This window comes from Cryptomeria japonica, chromosome 7, assembly GCF_030272615.1.
Source record: "Cryptomeria japonica chromosome 7, Sugi_1.0, whole genome shotgun sequence".
NCBI lineage: Eukaryota > Viridiplantae > Streptophyta > Pinopsida > Cupressales > Cupressaceae > Cryptomeria > Cryptomeria japonica.
The window spans coordinates 559934581-559959440 of NC_081411.1; the positions used below are offsets into that span (position 1 = coordinate 559934581).

At 42.0% G+C, this 24860-nt stretch overlaps 1 protein-coding gene across 2 annotated transcripts in view; it reads left to right on the forward strand.

Annotated features, from left to right (window-relative positions):
* The window catches only part of LOC131031152 (ATP-dependent zinc metalloprotease FTSH 11, chloroplastic/mitochondrial), a 150034-nt gene that overhangs the window by 67409 nt on the left and 57765 nt on the right, over positions 1 to 24860 (forward strand). For both annotated transcript variants that reach the window (XM_057962195.2, XM_057962194.2), the window contains exons 9-11: positions 20434 to 20491; positions 23391 to 23516; positions 23662 to 23742. In XM_057962195.2, coding sequence (XP_057818178.2) covers positions 20434 to 20491; positions 23391 to 23516; positions 23662 to 23742 — 265 coding nt within the window. The remainder of the gene's footprint in view (positions 1 to 20433; positions 20492 to 23390; positions 23517 to 23661; positions 23743 to 24860) is intronic.

Consider the following 24860-nt stretch of genomic DNA (forward strand, 5'->3'; position numbering starts at 1 on the left):
CAACACGTACTCCCGATGCTAAGACCCTGATGTTGCTATTCTTATCCCTTTGGCTGCTACTGGAGGAAGCGTGCAGCTGTTTCTTCTAGCTTCTTTTCCCTGCTGAATCCATTAATCTCCCTGTAACCGATTTGTTTATAAAAATTCTACCCTTCGTAACGGCCTTCTTTTTCGTGCGGCTGCTTGGTCTACCTGTGGCTCTATTCTTCCCTTCGCGGCTGCTGCGCGTAACCCTTGCTGTGGCTGCGTGGGATTGTGCGGACTTGGTGTGGCCGTGCGGTGGTAACTACCTCCAAGAAAAAGTGCATGACAAATGCTGCCGCCGTGTAATGTTCGCTAGGCGACGGGGAGTTGCAGAATTAGGTGACGCCGCTCCTCCCGTTTTCTTTGTTGGCCACGAAATCCCGTTCTCCCTAAGCGGTCCCCTTGTGGCGATTTTACCCACCGCATGGTGGAGGTACCTGCCTGTCCGCCCCAATGGTGTATTTGTTCTCCATACTTGCTATGCGGTGCGCCCCTATGTTCTTCCTTCGGCGGTGTTCGGCGTTTTCTTCCCTTCACTCCTTGCTGTGCGGTGATGGCGGTGTGCGGGGTTATGTCCTCTTCCTTTCCTCGCCGTGGTAGCTTCTTCCTTTCCTCGGCGGTGTGCAGCGTTGTCTTGTTCTTCGGTGGTGTTGTGCGGCATGCTATACCTTGCATGGCCTTTTATCCTTTTTACGCGACCTTCGGTGGCTCCCACCGCACGGTGGTGCCACCGTCGGTGGTTCCACCGCACGATGGTGCCACCGTCGGTGGTTCCACCGCACGGTGGCTCCACCGTCGGTGGTCCCACCGCACGATGGTGCCACCGTCGGTGGTCCCACCGTCGGTGGTTCCATCGTGCGGTGATGCCACCTTCGGTGGGCCCACCGTACGGTGGCCACTTTCTCTTCCCCACCGTATGATGACTTTTTTTTTTTCGTTATTTTTATATATATATTTTTCAAATTTTCTTTTATATATTTTTTTTTAAATTTTCTTTTATTTTTATTTTCAAGTTTTTCAATTTTTAGTAGCGGTTGACTGGCTGGGGGTTCCCGGTTGCCTCTGTTCGTGATAGATCTTCAGTTTCGACCCGTTGACTGCGTCTGGTATCTTCTTCCCGTCTAACGTCCATAACTTTATCGCCCTGTTCGTATTGACCTCACGTATCCGGAAGGGCCCTAACCATCGGACTTTGAATTTCCCCGGTTTAATTTCGTTCCTCCCGTTGAATTTTAACACCAGCTGTTCGGGAGTAAAATTCATTCGCTGGAGGTGCTTGTCGTGCCACACCTTCCGTCTTTGCTGGGTTGTTTCTGTCGCCCACTGAGCCATCATCCTTCGCTCGTCCAATTTGTTCAACGCGTACAGCCTCTCCCTTAGGCTTTCCATGTCGCCAAGGCGATTATCGATGGCAATCCGCAGACTCGGTACCATGAATTCAACTGGCACCACGGCTTCTTGTCCATACATTAGCTAGAAAGGAGTCTGTCCAGTAGTTACTTTGTAGGTCGTTCGGTATGCCCAAAGTACTGACGGTAGGCGCTCCTCCTAGTCATCCTTCTCCACTCCGCAAGACTTATATATCACCGACATTATTATTTTATTTGTGGCCTCCGCCTGGCCATTGGCACGTGGGTAGTACGGGCTTGAAAATGAGTGAAAAATCTTGAAGTCTGATGTCAACCGGTGTATGACATGGTTCACGAAGTGGCCTCTCCGGTCACTGGTCAACTGAATAGGTATGCCATATCGCGTAATGATTTGTTCATAAATAATCTTCGCTGTGCTTACTGCCGAATTATCCTGGAGGGCCCTTGCCTCCACCCACTTGGTCAAGTATTCTGTCGCAACTATAATGTATCGGCACCGTCGTGTGCGACTGGCCTTAAGAGGACCCACAAAGTCGAGTCCCCATCGCTCAAAGAGTTCTTGTGCATGCGACGGGTTGAGGGGCATGAAGTTCCGCTTCAGAGGTTTGCCCGCCCGCTGGCAAGTGTCGCACCTCACGACCCACTCCCTGGCGTCATGATATACCGTTGGCCACCATAGTCCTGCGAGAAGCACCTTTCGGGCTGTGGTGTCTGGACCCATGTCTCCACCTGCGGGCCCTTCATGTGCCTCCCTTAATACACTTGAGACTTCTTCCTCCATGACACAACGCCTTAATATCTGGTCTGACCCCATCTTGTAAAGTAACCCGTTAATGAGCGAAAAAGTCCTGCTCCTTAATGCGAGCTTTCTTCGTTCCCCTGGCGGCATACCCTCCGGGAATCGGGACGTCGATAGGTACTCTCCAATCTTCTTGTACCACGAAGGGAGCAAGGCTATTTGGAACAAGTGTGCATCCGGGAAATCATCATTTACTCCCTCTGGAGGTTCCCCTGACTTAATCCGCGACAGCTGGTCGGCGATGACATGGCTTCGCCCAGGTCTTACCACAATTAAAAATGTGAACTCCTGTAGTAGCAATAGCCAACGACTTATCCTCCCCTGGATAATGGGCTTGTTTACTAAATACATGAGTGCCTGGTGGTCTACGTAAAATGTGAATGGTGTGGCCAGGAGGTAATGACGGAATTTTTGTACTACATAGACCATACCGAGTGCTTCCCGTTCTGTGGTACTATAGTTTTTCTCCGCCTTCGAGAGCAATCTGCTGGCAAAATAAACGGGGTGGTCCAGCCCGTGTCCTCCTACTTGGGCTAATGTAGCCCCGATGGCGTAGTTTGAGGCATCCACGTGAACGTGGAATTCCTTATCCCAATTCGGGTATGCCAGTATGGGCGCTCCCATCAACCTTGTCTTTAGCTCTTCAAAGGCCTTGCTTTGTTGCTTTGCCCAAATGTATGGTTCCCCTTTCCTTGTCAACTTATCCAACGGGTGCGATATCTCAGCGAAGTTCTTGATGAACCTCCTGTAGTACCCCACATGACCAAAGAAGGACTTTACACTTGTGACATCCGTCGGAGGTTCCATTTCTACTATTACCCGAATCTTGTCCGGGTCCGTTTTCAATCCTTCTCTACACACAATGTGTCCCAGCAATCTTCCCTGTGGTACCATGAATCTACATTTCTTCGGGTTGAGGGCCAACCGTGCCCTCCGACACCTTTCCAGGCATTCTCCAAGAGTTTTTAAGTGGATGTCCTGTTTGCTGTAAATAAACCAATCATCCAGGAATGCTTTGAAGTTCCCCACTGACATCTTGTCGAAGATGTGCAAGATGATGCGCTGAAAGGTGGTAGGCGCGTTGCATAGACCGAAGGGCATTCGGTTGTATGCGTACACACCGTCCTCCACCACGAAAGTTGTTTTCAGCCTATCTTCCTCCGCGATGGATATCTGGTTGTAACCAGAGAATCCATCCATGAAGGAATAGATTTCATGTCCAGCTTCTTCCTCCAAGATGCTGTCTGTGAAGGGTATGGGAAATGGGTCTTTAACAGTGACAGCGTTTAGGCACCGGAAGTCTACACAGATCCGGATCTGATTGGCCTCTTTCTTGAGGGAAATCACAATGGGGGACACCCATTTGCTTGTCTGTACTCTGAAGATTATGCCTGCTTCCAACATCCGCTCAATTTCGTCGTTCACCCGTACAGCATAATTTTTGTTCATTCGGTACGGCCGCTTCCTCACTAGCTGGGCTCCTGGTACCAACGTTATTCGGTGCACACATAGCTCTGGGGGCACGCCCTTCAAGTCCTTGTATGTCCATGCAAAGACATCCTTGTATTCCAGGAAAATTTTGAAGGCTGCGGCCTTCAACATTGGATTCCAATCATCTCCGACCAGGATCATCTTGGGGTCACTTGTCTCCCCGAGATTCATTTCCTTTAACGTGGCTTCCTGATACTTAATAGGCTCCCCCTTCAGGAATTGGTGTGCCGGCCCCTCATTCACTGCTGCCTCCCCTTCCTTATACTCGCCATATTCTGGGGTAAATATATCTGGTTCTTCTTCGATGCTCAATACGTTGCACGATGGTGTAAATAGTTCATAATCTCCTATTTGCCAATGGAAGAGGCCATTCAAGGAGTCCCCATCATCCCCTGAGCATGCCTCCAGTTCTAACACCCCTTCATCACTGGGCTCCATGCGGCATCTATTTCCACCCTCCGCTAGCTGGTGTGTCCCTCGGACTCCGAGTCGGAGGAAGAGGCTAACTCCTCGCTCACCATCTGCGTACGGAGATCGATTACGTACTTCCTCCCGACGTTTTCCAAAGAAAGGGTATTCCGCTTCCAGTTATGGTTCGCTTTTGCTGCAATGAGCCACCCCCGCCCCAGGATGGCGTCATATCCTTTCTGCTTTAAGGGGATTACCACAAAGTCCAGCACGAATGGCTGCGTGCCGACCATCACCTGCTGGCCCATGAGGGTACCAATGGGTTTAATCCCATGTTGGTCTGCCCCTAGTAGGTTGAACGTAGGGGGCCACAACGTAGGCTTTCCCAACTTTTTCCATGTCGCTTCTGGGAGTACATTTACTCCAGACCCTCCGTCCACAATAGTGTCTGTTAAGGTGGTGCCTAGTATACCCATTTCTACCACCGCCGGGTGGCGTCCGCTGTTGACTACCAACAACATGGGGTCGACCGCGGGGCTTGCGACCTCCCTAAACGCGGGGTTGGTTGCAGGGCGCACGACCTCCTTTGTTTTTACTTGTGGGGGTACAGAGTTTAAAATAGCTGTTTTTAGTTGCGGCATACTCTCCAGGAGGTCTTGAATTTTCACGTACCTCTACCTGCAAGATTTGCCGTAAGATTTCCTCTTCTCCCTTCGTCCGTGGTGGACTTGCTGTCTGGTGACTGTTTTGTCCTTGTGCGGCCATTTCTTTTGTGATCTCGTCTCTGGCCTCCCGTACTCTCTCGGTCTCTGTGTGGGGATTTGGGTAGGCAATCTTTTTAGCCTGCGCCCTTGTGATTGCCAATACTTCTGCCTTCGTAGGTTCTATGTTTAGAAGGTGTACACCAGGCTTCGGGCAATTTGCGTCCTCGTGGTCGCCTGGCCCGCACCATCGGCAGAGGTGCTGAGTGTTGGCTTCCTTCGTACAATCGCGGGCGAAGTGTCCCCACTGATTGCAGGCCCTACATTGAATCATCGACCGACCCTTGGCATCGTACTGGATCCGGTTTTTGTTGTTGTTATTGTTATTGTTTCTTCCGCCGCCGCTGCGTCTATTATCCCGGTATCCTCCAGATGATGCCGTTGTGTTAGTCTGCTGGCCCGTACCCGCTGGTGCGGATGTTGTGGCCTGCTCTGTGAACAACACCTGGTTCGGGCTTCGGGTTTTCATATTGTATGGGCACTCCTTGGTGGAGTGTCCCATCATTTGGCAAATCTCATAGAATGCCTTCTTCGGGCAAGTACCCTTTGTGTGTTCGTCACTCCTACAGTCTGTATACCACACTTCATTTTCTTCCGTCTTACTTGTACTCCCTTTCATGGCCTTGAATTCTCTCAGCATTCGCTCCATGTCCTTCTGGAGTGCGTGTACCTTTTTACCCGATTCGCTACTGCTACTGCTCTCTCCGTCAGAATCTTCGTCATCGTTCGATGAATATCTATTACTTTTTTTCTTCCTTGATGTTTTGTATTCGCTTTCTAGATCCATCGCCCTGTTATAGGCATCGTCGTATGACGTCGGGGGTACAATCTTCATTTTTTTCCATAGGGAGGATTTCAATCCTTCCACAAACCATTGTTTTTTTAAGCCTTCAGCAGGCTGGCTCTCCATTTTACCCAAGAGTTCTTTCAGTCTCCTGCTGTATGCCCGTACTGTCTCCTTAGTACCTTGCTTGGTACTATATATCTCTGTTACAATTTCGTTGTCGTCACGGAGCAACCGAAACTCCTCCGTGAATTCCTTTTGTAAGTTAGCCCATGTGGCCACTTTTTGCTTATCTATATCGGAGTACCAATCTATGGCGACTCCACGTAATGTGGCTGGGAACTGCTGTACCCAGTCATCCTGGTCTGTTACTTCGTTGGCAGACCAAATGGTTTCACATGTACGGCAGTGCCGTAAGGGGTCTTCGTTGTCGTCCCCTGTGAACTTTGGTAATTTTTGTTTGCTCGCCATCCCTGGTCGTCTTCCTGGAGGCGGTTGTGTCTGTGTCTGTGGCTGTGGTCCTGCGCTGCTACCTCCGGTAGTGTTGGTGGTGTGTCCTGGAGGTACGGTGTTTTGCCTGTCGCGTGTGGCACCTACACCCGTATTGTTGTCCTCCCCTTCGTTCTGACACGCTCCTACTGCTGCTTCCCGTTGGTGATCTTCACTCCGTGGCGTGAGGGATAAGTTCCTAAACTGATCCCGAGTCTCCTCGACTAGATTTCGCCGTAACCTTGTTTCTTCTAGAAATTCTTCGTGGCTCCGCGTCCTACGATGATCTGGCGACGCGTAGAAATTTCCGTCGGCCTCTGCACCTTCCGTGACACCTCCTTGGTTCCCCTCGGGCCCCCCTTCGGAGGTCGTCCTTCGGCAAGTTGCCTCAGCCTCCGTCTACGTTCTACTTGTTGCTCCAGAATCAAAGCCCTCTGCGCGGCCTCCCACTCGTTCGTTTCCGGTTTTCTATTCCTATCTTTATTCAATAGGTTTGGCATTAATTGTCACACATCTCCATAACTCTCAATTCTTAAATCAAAACATATCTTTATTAATTCATTTGCTCAAGTACAACTCGTGTCAATGACACTTTTATTTGAAAATAAGAAGTTCACAGTTCAATTCCCTCCTGGCCTGGCGCCATCTCTTTCTGTTTCCTGTCGGCTGTTTTCTTCGTAGCGTTGCAGGATTTGTTGTCGTCGCTCTTCCTGGGCAATTTCCTCCAGGCGGGCCTGTTGTGCCAGCGATGCCTGTGCAAACAACCGGGGGAGGTGGTTCATTAACCGGTTTACTGCCGGGCTAACCTCCAGCGCTGTCCACACGGCACTTGGTGGGATTTCTGCCTCCGCCGCTTCTCGTCGAACGTATGTCTGAATGGCTACCTGGAGCAAAATCGAAAATTCTCGCGTTGCCGTGTCTTCTCCTGTGTAAAGTTCTGTCCGCGCGTCGTCGGCCTCCGGGTTTACTTCACCAACGGGTAGGCCCATTGTGTCTGTGCGCCATCCGTGTCTTCCGTTCCCGAGTTCGTCTAGGCAACGGCGCCAAATGTTTGCCCTCTCGGGTGAATAACTTAAGACATAAAGGACATAATGCAGAACAATGCCGTAAATATCAGACGAAGTGTATCAGATGTTCTATTCATAATAAGTGTATTTTACAAGTTACATTCCGGAGTATAAAAGGGTACCGAGGGGGTGCGAGCGCCAACCGTCGCACCGCAACTTCCACCCCTCGGTTGCCAACTAACCAAAACAATTACACATAATTAACTAATGTTATTCCCGTGTACAATAATGCCGCCAACAACAGTAACAATAATGTTTATTCATACCCTCGATCTAGTCTGTTTGGATGTTTGGTTTGTATCAAAACATGGAGACAAATGCACCTTTCGGGTATATATGTAGTTTAATTTGTTTCCAGAGATCAGAAATGTTCTACTATGCACATCATTTGTCTTATATAAAGACACACATCTGAAGGCCATCGGTTCAGTTTCAGTTGAAAATTGTATTAGGAAACCGATGCAATTATCTTTATTATTGGTGCTTAAAAGTTGGGGTAGCAATTAGTTATAGGTGGTTGAAACTACTTTTCAACTGTACACCTGATAGAGAACTCTATTTAAGAAGGGTGAAGAACATTTGAAAGGTAATTTGAAAGGTGTTGAAACATGTGAAAAGCCAGAGATATTAATAGTGATTCTAAACAATGATCACTGCATTATATCATTGTTGAAGTGTGAAGAATGTTCATAGTTTTAGTGGCTATATTATTGGAAGTAACAGCAAGAAATCATTCTTGTATATAAAGGCTATAAAGGTCCAATGATAGTGGTGGATGTGTGATGTTTCGAATGAAACAAGAATCTTTGGTGAATTCTTTATCAGTTTGAATAAAAGGCAGAAAGTCATACATGAGCCCGTGATATAGAAAACTTATTAAAGTTGTTGCAGGTAAAACCGTAAAAGAGAAAGGGTGCTGTGAATATGCAGTCACAGAGGTGCTGTAAGTAAACAATTAATTTCAGAAGGTTAAAACAAGTTTGATATGTGTTTATTGGATTGAATCAAATCAGTTGTATGCATTGATGTGCTTTTTAGCAGTGATTCATAATATTTTATACTGAGTTGATATGAACAGGACCTTTAAAAAAATTGCAGACTGTTTACTCTCTATAAAAGTCTTATTAAATTCTGTCTGAGATTGTGAACAGAACTTCTATGTTGCTGATGCGAATTTTATCATAAGATTGTTAGTGTTATGTTGTATAAATCAGACTGAAACATTTGAAGAATGAAATCATTCAGTTTGTAGCATTCTTACTTGTACACCTTCATAGTTGTGAAATTTACAGTTGCATTTTGCAAATCAGTAAAAATTTGTTTTGTAAGATCCTTTGGTTGGTGCCTAAGGACACTGAGTTGGTGCTCAGATTAATCAGTTTGTATTTTTAAGAGTTGGTGCTCTCAAACAAGATAGTTGGTGTGGTTGGGGCATGTTATGATCTAATCACACATCACTCCATTCCAAATGGGGAGCACCTACTTTTTAGGCCCTCTTGGTCTTTTGGTTCTGGTTTTTTGGGTCTTTTTGCGGCAGTCTCTTTGATCCTCTGAGTTTGTAAGTGAGTGGGGTTAAATTTGATCAAGTCTGCTTTTTGTTTGGGCAATTTTGGTTTGGGTAATTTTGGCTAAGTCTAGGGCTCGTTTTGTCAATTTTAGGGGTTTTCCTCCAGTCCTAGATTTTAGGGCTTTCCTTTAGGGTTTTGGAGAAATTGAGTCACGTCTGTTGCATTTGTAACCTTGGAGTCGATTGTCTAAACTTTCCGCAATCTTAGCATACAATTGTACGTTGATCAAGAGAGAGTAAGGTGACCGTTGGTAACTTTATTCTGTGTTCAACAGTCATAAAAAACATGTCAACATAATTGGCGCTCGAGGGACTGAGGAATTTTCACTGAAGAAGAAACCTATTGTTCAAGGAAGAATTGTTCAAATGACTCAAGATGGTGTTGCCTGGCACTAGAAGTTCACCTCCTGTTCTGCAGCCTAGTTTGGGATTTCACGATCATCAAGAAGATATCATCTCTAGATTAGCTACTCTCGCCTTGGAATTGAGCACAAGTCAAGACCAATATAACGAAGCTCGCATTGTGCTGTGAGAAGAACGAGAAAAGGCTATTGAGATCAGGGTGGCCATTGAAAGAGAGCTCCTTAATCAAAGATTTCCACTTGCTCCACTCTCTACACGTTGTCAGTGATTTGAGAAGCTGAATTTTAAGATACACGCTGGATCGCATCAACTCATTCTCATCGGAAAGACATGAAAGGATTTTGAGATCTACTCTGGGTGTGAAGGAATTGCAAGAATTGATATTTGTTCTTAAGTCAAAATGTGGGAAGGAGGTTTCTACGAGTGAGGATTCATCGAGTGTCGAAGATCTTACCTGCCTATTTCAAACTCCTCCACCTTAGCAACCAGTGCAAGGAGCAACTTGTGCGAATACTCAACAAGGACTTGTCAAGACAACAACCCCAGTAGTTGTTCAACAACCAGTTCAAGCAATGGCTTGGCGTCCAACAAGTGCTTCTCCTCTTGGGGCCTTCACTACATATCATGATATGCCCAAGAACCAGAAGCATTTTTGCTCCAAGTTCTATGTTAATGATGTTAATTGCATTGCTGAAGAGTATACCAAAGTGTTTGAGGATACTCTCCAGAACAGAGACATCCAGCATGAGGATGTCACCTGCAGATTGTTTCCATATTCATTGGGTGAGGAAGCATTCTACTGGTATATCAAGCTGCCTATAGATTCTATCACAACTTGGCAACAAATGAAAGATACATTCTTGGCTAAGTTCCGATTGCCTATTTCCCCAACAGAGATATATCGGCAATTCAGCGAAGTCAGAAGACAGGAACGTGAGCCAATTGGCGTGTTTAATAATAGATTCCAAAGGGCTTATTTTTATGCTGCACGCACCATATAATGTCAATGATGAAGCAACTAGACAGATTTACTATTTAGCTTTGGATTGTTTTACTTCTATGTTCGTTCAACAGGCCAATCCAACTGATTTGAAGATAGCCTACCATGAAGCCGTTAAAATCATTCTTCGATCACTAGCAACTGCTGCAAGAACACGGCCTTATTACTCGCAAGCTGGTGCAATGAATTACGTTACTACACTCAATCCAGTTCCTGCTCTTGCGAATCAGTTGGTGCCTCATCTAGGAGCCCCGATGTCACAAGTGCAACCACCACAACTAGTTTATCTACAAAATACAACATCCTTGTCCAGAACTCAGGAGGAAAAGGATGAGATGAAGGAGCTAATCGAGCAAGTGAAGAGGTTCTCTACTGAAGTAACTTACCTCAAAAATCAGAACAATTAGATGCAGAGCATGCAGAGGAACTATCGGGTACATCATGGTGCCAATAGAGGATATCAGAGTAATCCTCCCAATCAACAAGAAAACCATCAAGGGCATAATGCTTGTCATCAAGATAACAACCTAAGATACCGGTTCTTAGCATTTTATGCTGGCTCCAGGTCTTGGTTCTTGCCCGGTCCTGGTTCTCCCCGGGTTCTCCCTGGGTTCCACTCGTGTCCTGCCCAGGTGGATGGGTTCTCTGTGGGTCCACCTGAGTAGGACCCGAGTGGAACCCAGGGAGAACCCAGGCAGACCCAGGAGAACCCAGGCCAGTGGGTTCCCAAAAACAGGGCCCACCGGTCATAAAAACACAAAAAACAATTAAAAAACACTTTTTAAAATATTTTTTTAACATGATATTAGACTTTAGTTATTACTGATTACATTTGCGATATAAGAATAGTTATTGGCATTGACAATTATGGATTTATGATTTATCATTTATGTATGGAAAGTCACATTGTATATTTCATTTTTGTATGGATTTTATTATTGTAATAATCAATAATGGTAGTGATAGTTTATATTTTATATTTTTGATTTTGAACATATATATAATATATGTATATAAGATTAAAAAATATATATGTGTATTGATGTACCCGTACTCGTACCCAAGATTTTTTTTTTTGCCGAATCCGTGAATCCGTACTCAGACTGGTAACTTAGATAACAACCATGGTTTTTGAAGTAATAATAATAATCAAGGGTTCCATAAGAAAACGTGGAACACTGCACCAAACAATGGGGGTGTGCCTTCACCGCTGGATAACTCGCCACCCTCCGATAATAGGTTGGTAGACAAAGTGTTCCTCGCAAAGGCTGCCTTGTCAAGTTGGTGCATACTGCACAATACAAGTCACCATTCTGAGCTACAATGCCATGAATTCCAAGTAGCTGCTGATATCTTCAGGCAGGAGATGAAGAATTTTGAGGCTCCTGAAAATCCTTCGACAATGGGATATGAGATAGTCCTGACGCAAAGATACGATCAAGCCTTAATCATAGAGGATTTCAGATTCCCCTCTGAATTTGAAGATTACACGCCACCACAGGGAATACCAAGATTTCCGCCTGCATCAACAAATGGCTTTGTGGAGGCGCCAAGGTGTCAAGATCCATCAATAGTTTCACCTTATGAACCTTTGGTGAAGGATGGATATGTTTTCCCTTCACTGAACAATAGCGTTTGTGGAAGTAGTTGGTGAGATTTAGGCATTTCAGTAGTCGAATGGGAATGCCACTCCAAAGGCTTATCAGAGGAATTATTGGAATCAAGAGCCATTGACTACATCTATTCCTCCGAATAATTTCTCGACGCCTCCGAATCCTAATGCTAAAAATGCTCCAAGTTTTCCAAGGGATTTGTTGGAGTATAGGCAACAAACTGCTCCTTAGAATGAGAGAGGACAACCATCAACTCAACAGGTGGAAAGGAGACAAGAAGATAATCCTCCTAGGGAGGAATTGAAGAGGTTAAGCTCTTACGTGTTGGAAGAATTCAAGAAGATCAAGGTGAGCTTGCCTTTGTTCGAGTTGATGAAGATTCCAAAGATTCAGGATACTCTGTTAGGGAGCTTGAGTGATTCTCCTATAGTAAGAAGTGCTCCTCAAAACACGACAAACATCTAGAGGAATGCTCCTAATAATTCTCAGCCCAACCCGACACAAAATACAAATGTCGTTCAAGATGTGCTGCAGGTGTCCTCTGATGCATTTGATACTCCGCACCGGCCGCCAAGTTTCATAGGGATGGTACAACATTCGCCGAATGCTCCAAAAGAACAGAGTGCCATAGTGATTGAACATGCCCCACAAAAAGCTCTTGTGACACAAAAAGAAGAAGCAATTCAAAGAGTTAGTGAGGCCGTGAAGCCAACTTCCCCCAATGTCATTCAAGCGTAAGTTGGAAACTTGGAAGTACAACAGGAAACAAGAAACTAGGAAGTTAATGATACTGGTGATCAAGGAAGGAAACCCACAGTCTTATACCAAGGAAGAGACGAACTTGCTCCTTTCTTGGTCTCTATCAGGATTTTTGGCAAGCTCTTACATAATTGCTTGATAGATTCTGGTGCTTCGTGCAACGTAATGCTATTGGCCGTGTGCAGAAAGTTGGGGTTAATGCCTATTCAGACCAACAAGAAGGTCACCCAGCTAGATAAGACGGAAGTACTAGTTGTTGGGGAACTTAATAACATCCATATGCAACTGGCTGCCGACCCAAGGGTGCAAAGCTGTATATCAACATTTCAGTTGTAGATATTCCAGATGGGTATGACATGCTATTGAGCAGAGATTGGTCAAGGAAGTTGAATGGATATATTTCCACTGACCTTTCTCATATGTGGCTGTCGTGGAAGGGAGTTCCTAATCAAATCAAGATTGATAGCACGCCCAGATTGCGCTTGATGATCATCGAATACGGAGAAGACAATAAGATCTTGTTTCTAGAGACAAATTTGGGTACTTACAGGCCCAAAGTTGAAGAAGTCTTGATGCTGCATGGCTCAACGAAGAAGAAGCAAGTTGAGGACACACCTGGTTCCACTGAAATACTTATTGAAGATGATCTAGATGCACAACCTGGTGGAAGTGAGGACATGTTTGAAAGCTTCAGAGATTTTTCATCTTGAAGAGTGTTAAGCAAGAAACTGAATTGGGTAGAGGCCTTGGTGTAGAATTCATAATGCTTTTCACTTAAAATTCACATGCGCAATGTGCAAGATAGCCATTGAGCAAGTATCGAAGATGGTGCCACAAGCCCCAACAATGGAGAATGTTGCAGAAACAAGTAATGCTGAGAATATACTTGAAAAGGTGGCCCCAGATGTTGAACCTGTAAAAGTGGAGATTCCTCAAGAGGAAAAGAAGAAAGAAGCCGATCAATCGCCCGAAGCTCAATTTGATAATCAAGTTTGGATGTTAAGATTTGATGGATCAAAATCCAAGAGTGGAAATGGAACTGGTATTGAGCTTATTAGTCCAACTGGAGAAGCTTACTTGGCTGCTTATAGACTGCAGTTTCCATGCACGAATAACATTGCAGAGTATGAATCATTGGTCCATGGATTGCTCCTTGCAATCCAGAAAGGTGCAAAGACTTTGCATGTATTTGAGACTCGGAGATTGTTGTGCGGCAAGTGAGAAAGTTATATGCATGTCATGACAAAAGATTGTGCCGCTACTGCAACAGAGTTTGGGATCTCATTAAGAGCTTTGATGCATTCAACATCAAGCCGGTATGTAGATCGAGCAATTAGAGGACGAATGCATTGGCACAAGCGGCTAGTTCCTTGGAACCTTTGGCTATGGAAGGTTTGAAGAAATTTACTGTGGAATTGACTTCGGTTCCCTCAGTGCCTGACAACATTACGAACTGTCAAGTGTTTGAAGATGACAAGCACATTCTGGACTTCCTCATGAATTCAGATGTGTTTGCTGCGCAGATCATTGATGAAGAGGAACTTGAAGAAGTTGAGTTTGATATTGAGGGGATAATGAATCTGAAAAAAAATACCATTCCCCGAAGAATGATTGAATTGGAAAGAATCTTCGATCCTGATAGACTGAGAAGGAATCAAACTACAGTTGGTAGTGAGTGTGAAGTAGTAAACCTAGGGAAAGATGGGCAAGTAAATAATGTTTTCATTGGGAAGGTCTGCACCCCAGAAGAGAGGGAAGGAATTTTGAAGAACCTGAAGGAATTCTCTGATGTAATTGCATGGGGATACAAAGATTTGAAGACTTATGACACCTGTCTCTTCACACACACAATTTCACTAAAGCTAGGAAGCAAACCTTTTTGGCAGAGGCAGAGGCCAATGAATCCTTTGCTAGAGTTGCTAATTTATCAGGAAGTAAAGAAATTACTCAAGGATCATATTTCTAGTTAGGCACTCAACGTGGGTCGCCCACTTAGTTCCGGTTAGAAAGAAAAATGGAGAAATAAGGTTATGTGTAGACTTCCGGAACTTGAACCGAGCTTCTGAGAAAGATAATTACCCTCTGCCATCTCTGGATGAGGTTTTACAAATTCTTAATGGATCACAAATGATGTCGTTTTTGGATGGCTATTTCGGATATAATTAGGTTTTGGTGGAAGAAGAAGATAGATTGAAGACCACTTTCACCACCAAATGGGGCACTTTTGCCTACAGGAGAATGCCATTCAGCCTCATCAACGCTGGAGCCACCTTCTAGAGGGCGATGGACATTGCATTTCGTGACTTAGTTGGAAAATGCATCATAATTTATATGGATGATCTCACGGTATTTTCCAAAAGAAGGGAAGATCATATTGATGATTTGAGGAAGATCTTCCAACGGTGTAGAAGATACGGGATATCCTTAAATCCCAAGAAATGCATGTTCGGTGTTACTGAAGGAAAGCTTCTTGGACATGTTATTTTAGAGAAGGTGATCTCCATTGATCTTGAGCACATAGAGGCCATTTCCAAGATTGGCCTGCTTGCCAGTTAGAGGGAAAAAATCATTTTTTTGGCAAGATTAACTTTGTAAGGAAGTTTATTACTGGATTTGCTGAGATCGTGAAGCCGTTGAATGATATGTTAAAGAAGGGAGCAAAGATAGAGTGGACAACTCTGACAAAGCGGACATTTGAGGAAATTAAGAAAGCAATTGTGAATGCCCCGATCTGTGTCAGTCCTGATTATTCAAGACCGTTCTACTTATACTACTTTACTTCAGAGCATACCTGTGCAATAGTTCTCACCCAGAGAACGGATGAAAAGGATGGGCATCCTATTGCATTTATGAGCGCACCATTGAAGGATGCAGAGTTGAGGTATCCTAATGTCGAGAAGAAGGCCTACGCCTTGGTCAAGGCAATTAAGAAATTTAGACATTATCTATTGAGAAGCAAGGTGTTTGCTATTGTTCCCGATGCAACTGTGAAAACATTATTGATGCAAAATGAACTGGGAGAGAGAAGAGGCAAGTGGCTCGCCACGATCCAAGAATATGACATAGAGATACAACCAATGAAGATAGTCCGTGGTCAAGCTTTAGCACAAACAATTGCCACAACAGGGCTCGAGCTAGTGCAACAAACCTATGTTCTTGAGGAAGTATCTCTGAGAGAGTGGTACGACAACATTGTTTATTATCTGCTGAATCATAGGTGTCCTCCTCACTTGAACCCTGTCCAGAAGAGAGCTTTAAGGATGAAGAGCCAAAGATACATGCTTTAGGGAGTTGTGTTATACAGAAATAATCATGAGGGGATCTACTTGAGATGCGTGGGAAAGGAAGAAGCTAAGCAGATCATGGAGCACTTCCACAACAAATTTGGTGCGAGTCATGGAGGTGGTTTGGCTACAACACATCAGATTGCTAAAGCAGGATATTATTGGCCGACGTTCTTTAAGGACGCATATGAGCATGTGAAAGCATGTCACACATGTTAGGTGGCCATTGTCCGAGAGTAAAATCCTGCTATGCCACTTCAACCAGTCATTGAAGTAAGGCCGTTTGTCTAGTGGGGACTGGACTATATAGGAGCAATCAATCCCCCTTCTTCAGCACAACATAAGTACATCCTTATGGCTACTAATTACCGCACAAGGTGGTCGGAAGCTCAAGCTCTGAAACTGTGCCTGACAGATGTAGTAATCAAGTTTCATGAAGAGAATATTATTACGAGGTTTAGATGTCCGCACGCATTAGAATGCGATAATGGCCCCGCATTTTCATCTCTGAAGTTTTCCATCTGGGCCTTTGAGTATGGAATCACGTTGAAGTTCTCTTCAAATTATTCCCTCTAGGGTAATGGACTGGTAGAATCAACAAATAAGAATTTGTTGAGCGTGATCAAGAAGTTATTGGGTAAGAATCCTAAGGACTGGCATACACAACTAAGGTTTGCTCTTTGGGCAAACAGGACAAGAACGAAGAATTCCTTGGGAACGTCTCCTATCATTTGGTTTATGGATAGGATCCAGTTTTCCCAGTTCAGTTGAGGATCCCGGCTCTATAGTTTTTACAAGAATGTTTGGATGGAGAGGACACAGTTCAAACGCGTCTCTCTCAGTTGATGCATCTTGGAGAGAAAAGGGACCAGGCACTAGACAATTTCGCAAAGCATCTCAAGGAGTGGTCAAACGTTGGTTTGACAAGCAGGCTAAAATCAAGTGTTTTAAGATTTCTGACTTGGTTTTATATTGGGATACAACTCATGAAAGAAGAGGTGATCATGACAAGTTTGACAAACTATGGATGGGGCCTTATCGGATTTCCAAAATCCTTGGGGATAATGCATTTAAGTTAAGGACATTAACAAGGGAGGATATTCCTTTGCCCGTCAATGGACAATTCCTCAAGCATTATTTCTAGTCGTGGGTTTCCCTTCTGAACCTGCTTTGTACCATATTAGATTAGGTTTCCTTTTTGTTTGTTTTTGTGGGGTTTTGGGTTTTTACTCTCCCCTTTGGGGTTTCAGTTTGTTTGTTTTGTTTTGGTTTTCGTTTGTTTTGTTATGCTTTGCTTTGGGTTTTGGTTTTTGGCCTTGGTGCTGGTTTCCCTTGAGCTTGTCCGCTCAAGTGGATTTGCTTAGGTCTAGGATTTTGAGTGGCATAAATTGTTCGAAGTCTTTGCTTGTGAGTGGGGTGGTGATGTTTTTCTTTGCACAGGTCTGGTTGTATTCCACTTATGTCATATCACGCCACCTGAATCTTGAGATTGTCATGCTTTTCACGTCTAAACAATTGCTCCGAGCCATTCAAATCTTCTAGGAGAAGTTACGGCTAGTGAAAACCTTACATCTTGCTTTAGCGCCTTTGGAATTTCCAAACCGATAGTAGGCTTCATTGCTTACGAGCCAAAGGAATTGACGGAAATGAAATGTAATATCAAAAGTGAAAAGATGAAAAATGGAAAGAACTATCAAATTATTGGCTTTGGGAATATGCGGATAACTCTACCGGGGCTATGGACACCCAGTCGATAGTGGAGCAATATCTGTGGATTTTTAGAGACAACCTCGTCGGGGCTATGGACGCTTGACTCACAGTGAGGCAATGTCCTAGGATGCTTTTGAAGTATAGATACCATTGGCCTCCCATAACTGATTCTAGGAATTTGGATGGTCTTATGAGATGGAATCAATGCAGATGCACTCACTCGAACAATCGTAGATGAAAGCGTTTTACTCAGGGTTCTAGCCCGAAAGCGTCTTTCAACACTTCACCCGTGGAGTTGCTAGATGTTGTGACCTAATCACACATCACCCTGTTCCAAATGGGGACCCCCTACTTTTTAGGCCCTCTCGGTCTTTTGGTTTTGGTTTTTTGGGTCTTTTTTCGGCTGTCTCTTCAATCCTCCGAGTTTGCAAGTGAGGGGGGTTAAGTTTGATCAAGTTTGCCTTTCGTTTGGGCCATTTTGGCTAAGTTTAGGGCTTGTTTTGTCAGTTTTAGGGTTTTTCCTTCAATCTCGATTTTAGGGTTTTCCTTTAGGGTTTTGGAGAAACCGAGTCACGTCCATTGCATTAAGGAATCCTCGAGTCGATTGTCTGAACTTTCCGCAATCTTAGCATACAATTGTACTTTGATCAAGAGAGAGTAAGGTGACCCTTGGTAACTTTATTCTGTGTTCGACGTAGTCATAAAAAGCACGTCAACAGTGCCCTCAAATTTTGTAAATGTTAATATTTTGTGAGGCTGGATTAGGATAGTAGATCCTAGCAGCTCCTCACTGTGGTTTTTCCCACTCGGGGTTTCCACATATCTTTTTGTGCGTTGGCTTCATTGTGTGGTGCATTTCCTTCAAATTTCACTTTTAAATTGCATTCATTTCAGATTTCAGTTTAAAGTGTTTAATAAGTTCATCAAAAGGCTAAATTGGTTAAGGGTCTAAAATTTTGTTTACAATTGATTCACCCACCCCTCTCAGTAGTAGAATTGTGTTCTATAAACCCTCCTTTCTCCACATCTCTCGTTGCTTTTTACTTGTGGTTTTCACACTATCATCTTTTGAGACAAAATGGCGCCTTTTATCTCCTCATCATTAGGGGCTTTGAACCTTGTCTCACTCACAATAATGACATCCACCATGTTTTGCTAATAAGGAGACACAACACATAAATTAAATAATACGAATATTGTAAAATTGAGAGTTCAAATTTGAATTTGACATACCTGTAAATATAAAATTCTAGAGACAAAGAATCAAACTATATAGTAAATAAAAAAAAAAACTACCTGGTTGCGTGGAACGGAATGGTGCAATAGAACCAAATGTCTCCAATTACACTTTTAGTTGCATCATGTTTATATTTGTTCCAACCCATGCTCTCAAGTAACAGTTGGGAACCCAGCGTAGTGCATGGCAAAAACATATGAATCTAACCTATGTACAAACTCTAGGTCCAATGCTATTACTACCCCTACCATTACCCCTACCCAAAGATGGACGGAATAGAGAGATGGAAGAATAAGACTCTCCAGTTCTACCAATGGTTGCCATCTCCTCTCTTTGCTTCTTTTTAAGTTATTTTTGTTGCTCAAAGATTTCCTAATTGAACCTGCACTTCAGGCATATCACCGGCAAGCACCATTGGGCATAGTTAGCATCTCAGCATGGTATATGTGCAAGATGGTATTTTAAACTTTTAATGTCTCCCCCAAGCAAAGTTTGTTTGCAATGAAAATAAGTTCTCTCTCCTTTCTTTTGCCCAGCAGTAGCATGTTTCCTCCAAGGATCCCTTCTAATTGGGGTTCTAGACATTGTGATAAAGACAATTTATAAATCTAAAGAATGTGACAATAGCATATAAATAGAAAAAATAACATTTATGGTTTATAATGAAGTTGATTTAGAAAAATCCAGGGTTTGCAAGTGTAACTATTTTTCTTTACAAAAACACCTAGGGTTTTTTTCAATAAAAAATTAAACACGCCTAGGGTTTGTTAAGCAAAAAAATAAACACATCTAGGATTTGTTCTTTGGTCCACTAAAACAAAATAGAAAAAAGAAATGTGAAAGAGAAATGGAATTTAAATTAAAAAAGACAAAAAAACCTTCAAAATACAAACTTACCTCTTAACTCTTGCTTGAAATCATTGGCGAGTTCATCCCAATCCTTCGTAGACTCTTCAAGATGCACCAAAAGTAGCTACAAACCTGCCCAAATGTGATTCACCGTTGTTTTGTTTTTTCACTCACTTTGTCGTGGTCGGGTTTGCCCATTGGGACTTGCCTAGACTCGGCAAGTCTAGCGAGTACCTGGCTGCAGAGTCTCCCAAACCTGTTTAAGGTCGTCCGCCTTGTGACACACTAATTCTTGCTGAGTTTGGTGACATTGGTCTGTATCATGTTTTCTTCACTGTTTTAGGCCAAATAATAGCTTGATGTTGTGTGTGGTTGCCCTTAAAAAACCACTTGGGTTCTTGTGTCTATGGATTGAAGTTCATAAGCAAATCTTTTTCACTAAATGTGTTTCTGCAATTATTGTAAAGATCAAACAATGCTGTTAAATTTACTAATATTTGCTGCCAAGTACCAACCTATCTTAAATATATTTTCTGTAGTGAACAGTAATATACGGTTGTTCCAATTTCTGGCTAGAAGACTGGCTTCTCAGGTTTTTCCTTGACAACACCTTGGTTATTTATCATAACCTGTTTGTTCTTGGGCAGTTTGCTCAGAGTTACCTGGAGAATAATTATATTGTTTGTTACATGCTTTTAACTGCTATTTGTTGCTGCCATCTGGAATTTCAAATGATTACAGAAGTTTCACTAAATTAATTGCATCTGTGATATCTTTACATTGTTGAATTGCAAAGACACTTTGGCTGTCTTTTGAATAGTGGACATGCTGAAAAGACGCTATTGTTTATGTTTGTAGGTTTGTTGGAGTAGGAGCTCGCCGTGTACGGACTTTATTCCAGGCAGCAAAGAAAAAGGTGCATTTATGTTTGAAATAATTGCTTTGAAAAGCAAGAAACTGATAGTATTCTTATCAATTTTTTGATGATCTTCACATTTTAGAACAGTGTAGTTTTGAAAAATTGCTTGTTTTTCACACACGCATATAGCTTCTTGTATCTTTACAAGTGTCAAATTTTGAAAGATTAGTTATTTTTTTTTCGAGTTAATGCACTTCTTTTTGGTTTTTTCTAGTAAAAAATAATTCACAATATCACATCAAGTTGTGGCAAAAAATGATGTGAATGCTTTGTTTGGATCTTATGCTACAGAGAACCATTCAGGAAAGATTAGATCATGTGATTACAGGTTTAGTCTTCTATAAAAGAAAAATTATAAAAATAGAAGCAACGGTTAAGTGTTGCTAAGCTAGAGGGATAAACAAATGGATGCTATAGACATCCAAGTGAGATAACCATTTAAGAAATGGACACACGATGAACTATGTTTTAGAAGACAAATTCAAACTGCAGTGCCATTGAAAATTACTGTTTGAAAAAAAGTTGTGTAATAGTTTGTTGAAGTCATAGCCTTATCCTGTACAGTTCCATGGCAAAACCTTGTAATGGATACTGATATGAACTTAGGTTAGTTCATTATGATGCAAGGGAACCTTCCAGGAATTGTCTCATTTCTGATTCCAACTAACTGAAATTGATTTTTATTCTGTATTTTGAGAAATGTGAATCCTGTCTTATCAATAGCTATGGATGTGCATCACCCATATAGTGTTATAACATCTGTAATGTCCTCCCCAATTTCTCCCTCAAAAAGGGGCAACGCTTGCATTCGGTGACAGTCTTTTATCTGCACCCTGCAACTCCCAAATTGAGTATCAGTTGCAGTCTTCTATATGCTGGCATAGATGGTAAGATGCAAGAAGTGTAAGGTACATATCTGACTGGAACAATATATTGAACTGAGTTACTTTCCCAGATCGAGAAAGGTTTTAATAATATTGTTTTTAAAGTTTGCTTCCAAATCTTCCCTTCACCCACTTGCAGTTATCAGTGGGGATAGCTGTTATTTCAAAATGAGATGCCTTAAGAGTGAATAATTGTCTCTGGGTACAGGAGTTCTATCTTTTACTTGAAAATGCTGTTGATGTATGCGATCTGATGAGACTGCCATCTATTTTCTCATTTTAACAATTTCAAGGTTTCTGCTGAACTCTCATGAGATACAAATAGTTATCAACAAAATGGTCTATGAATCATTGGTTCCTGATATGTTGTACTGGTGCTCAGTTTGAAACTTTAATTTGAGTTATTATTATTGCATTGTCATATTGTTGACATGTTAGATGAGGGTAAGGATAAGCCCATTACTTTAGAATCAACTCATACGGATTACTACCAAATTAAAATTGTGTCAATGAAATTGTTAGCTTTGCACCGATGAAAGTTTCCAATTGCAAATTGACAACAATTCAGAAGTACAAAGGGGAATTATGTTATGGATAACCAGCTTTGCACCCCATCAAAGTTTACCCAATAGCAAGTTGATAATAGGTCAGACATACAAGTGAAAAGGAAATTTATTTTATTTCAATGCATAACCTAAATTGCTCAATGGGACTCTGAAAGCACATTCAGCTATAGAAGAGAAGTGCTAGAAAGCAAGCAGACACAAAGTAAAAGGTGACAAAGAAAGATGAGTTAAATATAAAGTGGTTAAACCTTGGGCCTTTGTCTGTGTTTGTCTGGATTCAGCACACAGTCCTCTCATTGGCACCCAGTGCAGAAACTGGGGGTTAAAAAATCCTAGTGACAAGTGCGCTCAGAATTTTGGAGGAAGAACACTTGGACCAAGAGAAAAGGAACTTGATGATTGTCTTCAAATTAAAAAAAAAAATGGTTAGAGGAGTAGGCAAATAACAAGTGCTTTTTGCGAAGCTAGGAGTTGGTATGTGCACTTGTAAAATTTGATGGCAAAAATGACTTGCCTCCATATTTTCTTCCATTCATAGAAGGAATTTCCAATAAGACAGCATAATTTAAAAACACCATAGTGCTAAGATCACATTTTGCCCTCTTTCTAACTTAAGAATTTTATCAGACCTTAAAAGTATCATTTAGAGCCTAAGTTGAGAAATGATGTCCATAGAAACGGCTGCTCATTTGGAAGACACATTTGTCCATCTAAGTAAAGATTAATGAACATTGTGTAGTGATTCATCTCAATAGGTTTGTCATCAGCAGTGCAAACACTTGAAATCTTCTAATACCAACATATGTATGGAAAAGGCAAAGTCATCACAAAGGAGGATCACACCTTCGAAAGTATTCTGCAAGGATTGTTGCAGATTAGTTAGCATCTAAATAGTTTGAACAGGGATGAAAGTCTTTATCTTAATTTGCTCGTGGAAAAGCATCCTGCACAAGTTGAAGGAAGTTTCCAATCAGGTGAGTAGAAATTATTGTGGAAATTAATAGGTCATGATTAACTTCTATAACGACAAGTTTATACAGTTATTTTTTTTGTTTAGTTTGTAACAACTAATTTCGTATCTAATGTTTCCTAAGTAGGGTCAACTTCACATCTTTATTGTACTAGATTTATCTATATAAGTAGCTCCATTCTGTGATCCAAAGATATGCTGTGCTGATGATGGATTACATGGCTTGATCTGAGACATTGATTATAATTATCTCATAATTTTGGTGAAAAAATTGTATTTTCAATCATGTTACATGTTGGCATAGTAACTAAAGTGAAACTATAAATGTGTGTTATAAGGAAAATTCGTACTTCTAAAATTGAAAACATACACATGCACACAGCCCAACTTGAAATTTCTAGAGTTAATGTGTAATGATTGAAGGGTCAACATGCAACATTTTCCTTTTGGGAAAGTGATGACTATTTCTTGTGCAGGCACCTTGCATTGTGTTCATTGATGAAATTGATGCTGTGGGTTCTACTCGAAAGCAATGGGAAGGCCATACCAAGAAAACGCTTCACCAGCTACTTGTTGAAATGGATGGTTTTGAGCAAAATGAGGTATTAATCATCATAATGAAGTCTTCTGTAAAATTAACCATGAAACTAATGAAATAGATGTTTTGAACAAACTTAGGTGGTAATCATGAAACCTGAAATCAGTTTTCTAAATATACATTTGTTCCTTGTACGGGTTACTGTTTAGGGCATTATATTGGTGGCTGCAACAAATTTGCCTGAAATTCTAGATCCAGCTCTGACAAGGCCAGGAAGATTTGATAGACATGTGAGTTCTCTTCAAAGTATATTAGAATTCATTTAAATTTAAATTAGTTTGTTTACATTTCCTTGTATAGGGGTGCTTGTTTCCATTATGGCCTATATGAGCACAGTTTGCTTCTGACCAAGTTATACCCATGATAGTATCTTATTTACCTTTATTGTGGATTATGGGGCTAGGAAGCTAGATGATGCATGATCATATTCCGAAGAATCTCATTCTTGTATGTTTACAAGGAAATACATCTGGATATACCTTAAGTTCTATGGACATGAGACTGTGTATTCCGAGTGTATAATTTTACTTGGACAACTGAATAGTCTCTAGATTCATTGTTCTTGAAATCTTTAACTGGGTCAATCTTATTGTGCTAATAATCCCTCTATGATTGTGTCACAAATATATTACCTTGTTCTAGCGGTGCAGTAGTCTTGAAAAATCAAAGTACCATAATTTCTTAGTATTCATGAAACAATGAGTACTAAGTTGTTTTAAATTATAATCCCTAGTTTCAAGTCTTAGTCTTTTTTTTGGCTGAAAAATACTAAAAAATGTTAATGAGTTTCAGATTTCAGTTTTTGTTTGTTTGTTAATGTGTCCTCAAAGGTTGAATCACCTTAAGTTTTGGAGGTATTGGGATATTTGACATACACACAAAATGTTGTTATCCATTTCTATTTATACATATGTGTACAAGCATGTGCACATATGCACATGTATTTTGAATACATGTTACATATCCATACATTTACTTGTGCGATAATAGACATGTACATCGCTATATATCTACAAACAAATAATGTACATTACAGAATACATCAGAAAAAATTACGAATAAAGTCTTATACATTATATGCCCAAACATGGGAAAAAAGAAAGAAACTAAATTAACCCCCATAAACAACCAAAGCAGGTCAATTGGACTCCAAATTACTTAAGACTATGAAGGCAACTAAGCAATATAAAAGCTAAAGCAAAAAAATAAAGTAAAAGAGACGAGTGCCCCAGTCTGTGAAAGCAACTAAGCAATAAAAGATTAAAACAAATAAATAAAGCAAGAGGGAAAGGCCTAGCTCCACACCCACCCCCACCCACAGCGAAGCACAGAACTGAGTAAGATCAAA